Here is a 1,899-nt window from a genome sequence, read left to right as displayed (position 1 = left end):
AGCAGTAGGGACTAATCAGATATAAGCATTTAGGCAACCGTTTGGCAACAAACAAGATACTTTTTCAGAAAGATAACTGTACAAACAAATAAATCGGACAAAAAAAATTAAAAACTCACTTCATTTAAAACTTTGTACTAAAGCTACTGAAATTCAAAATATATTTATTTTTAAAACGTTTTTAAAAAGCCGCGATTCCACCGTGGGTGTGTCTGTGAAGCTCTGAGGGGGAGGGGCTTGGGATTTGGCTATGACGTCACAGCCTCTTGTATGGCCAATGAGAACTCTTCTAGTTCTGGTCCCATTGGTTGCTGTTTGGTGCATTTGCCAATAAAACCAAATACAGGATATTCTCAACACTATCGAAAGGGAAGAGAGATTAAAGAGAGATGAGACAGGAGTGAGAGAGTAAAGATAACAAATGAAAGAGTAAAGATTTATCACATTTAATATCAAGTTCCATCTGGGGGGGGGTCTATACATGACGTCGGAAGTGGAACGAAACAACCATACAACTGTGTGGCATGGGGGACTGTATAGCCGGGCGCACAGGGCCATGAGTACCACAGAGCTAGCGGAGAGATTAGCCAGAACGCTAACAATAACAGGAAGTTAAAACAAATCAGTGGGAACAAACAGGAAGGGCTGAAAGTTTACAATATTTTTAAAGAAATGTGGAACAATGTTTTGTACGATATTTTGTCCGGTTTGTAGCCAACACACCCACACGTCCACTGAACGATAAAAGATCTTCTCTATGTACGATAGATACTCTGTACGATATTTTGTCCTCAGGGTTGAGTGGGATCCTTCGGCCGGCCAGTGAGTGGATCTCTGGAGCTTCAGGGTAGATCCCAACAGATCCACTCCACACACACACACACACACAAGGCCGTCAACTAGCTGATCAGAGTTCGTCTGGGTGTTCAAGTGTGTGTGATAAAAGTTCTGACAGACAGTCTGATGTTTGATTGACAGCTCATCCTGTCGAAGGCCCCTCCCCTTCCAGGAAGGACTGGGAACACTGGATCAGAACATGGGCATGGTGAAACCCTGAGATAACGGACAAAAGAGATGTCGTTAAATGACAGATATCATCATGGATCATGTTTTAGATGTCTTTGGGTCACACTGGTTTACCACTGCAAGGCTGAGTGTGTGTTTGTTCGCCTTACCGACTCGTCCTCGATCATTGCTGCTGAGTCAAAGAAGTCTGGTCTGAGCTCCGCCCTCTCACGCCTGTTCCTGGAGGGAGGCTGGAACGATAGAACGCGAGAATCAACGAATGATGCGATATAGACTGGCCGAATTACACAACAGAATTGACGATCGAAACGACAGAATCAAACACGACAGACAGGAAGTGATGTCACAGCGACAGGAAGTGATGTCACTGACCAGGTCGATGACCATGGTGTCTTCGAACTCCTCGTTCATGTCCTCCAGTTGACCTCGCGATGACATCATGACGTCCTCAAAGATTGGCTCCGCGTCATCCTCCATCAGACCACGACTAGAGAGAGAGAGGTGGGGGGGGTCAGTACATACACACACTAGACACACACACACACACACACACACTAGACACGTACACAGTTTGTCTGACAGTCTGGTTGCGGGCCTTCATGTAGTTCATGGCTGTTCTATCCTTCCTGCTGTCCTCCATCTTCTGTTGGCCTAGCCAAGACATCTGCATCTGGGGACTGCAGAGGAGAGGGTTACACACACACAGACAGTGCACGTGCGTACACACACACACACACACACACACACTTACTTGTGTACATAGTCGTTCTCTGAGCCAGGTTCAGAGTCGTGGTCAGGTAGGTGTGTGTCCGCCGCCTGCCGTGGGTTTTCTCTGAGGACGGTGGAGGTGAGCTGAGGGGTGGTTAGCGCCCC

The 1,899-nt window shown here is 46.8% G+C and overlaps 1 protein-coding gene across 1 annotated transcript; it reads right to left on the bottom strand.

The window, feature by feature from the left end:
* Nucleotides 1-609: 609 nt before the first annotated feature.
* On the bottom strand, nucleotides 610-1,893 carry LOC112067874 (cohesin subunit SA-1). Its single transcript, XM_024134701.2, has 5 exons — nucleotides 1,778-1,893; nucleotides 1,593-1,703; nucleotides 1,399-1,513; nucleotides 1,176-1,256; nucleotides 610-1,053 (listed from the first exon to the last, which is right to left on the bottom strand). The coding sequence occupies exons 2-5, from the start codon at nucleotides 1,694-1,696 to the stop codon at nucleotides 1,030-1,032; spliced, it is 324 nt and encodes a 107-aa protein (XP_023990469.1). The 5' UTR covers nucleotides 1,697-1,703; nucleotides 1,778-1,893; the 3' UTR covers nucleotides 610-1,029.
* Nucleotides 1,894-1,899: the final 6 nt, after the last annotated feature.

The sequence above is a fragment of the Salvelinus sp. IW2-2015 genome, linkage group LG30 (genome assembly GCF_002910315.2).
Source record: "Salvelinus sp. IW2-2015 linkage group LG30, ASM291031v2, whole genome shotgun sequence".
In the NCBI taxonomy this organism is placed as follows: Eukaryota; Metazoa; Chordata; class Actinopteri; order Salmoniformes; family Salmonidae; genus Salvelinus; species Salvelinus sp. IW2-2015.
Note: the sequence above shows the minus strand (reverse complement) of the source record. Positions and strands in the feature narration are given on the sequence as shown.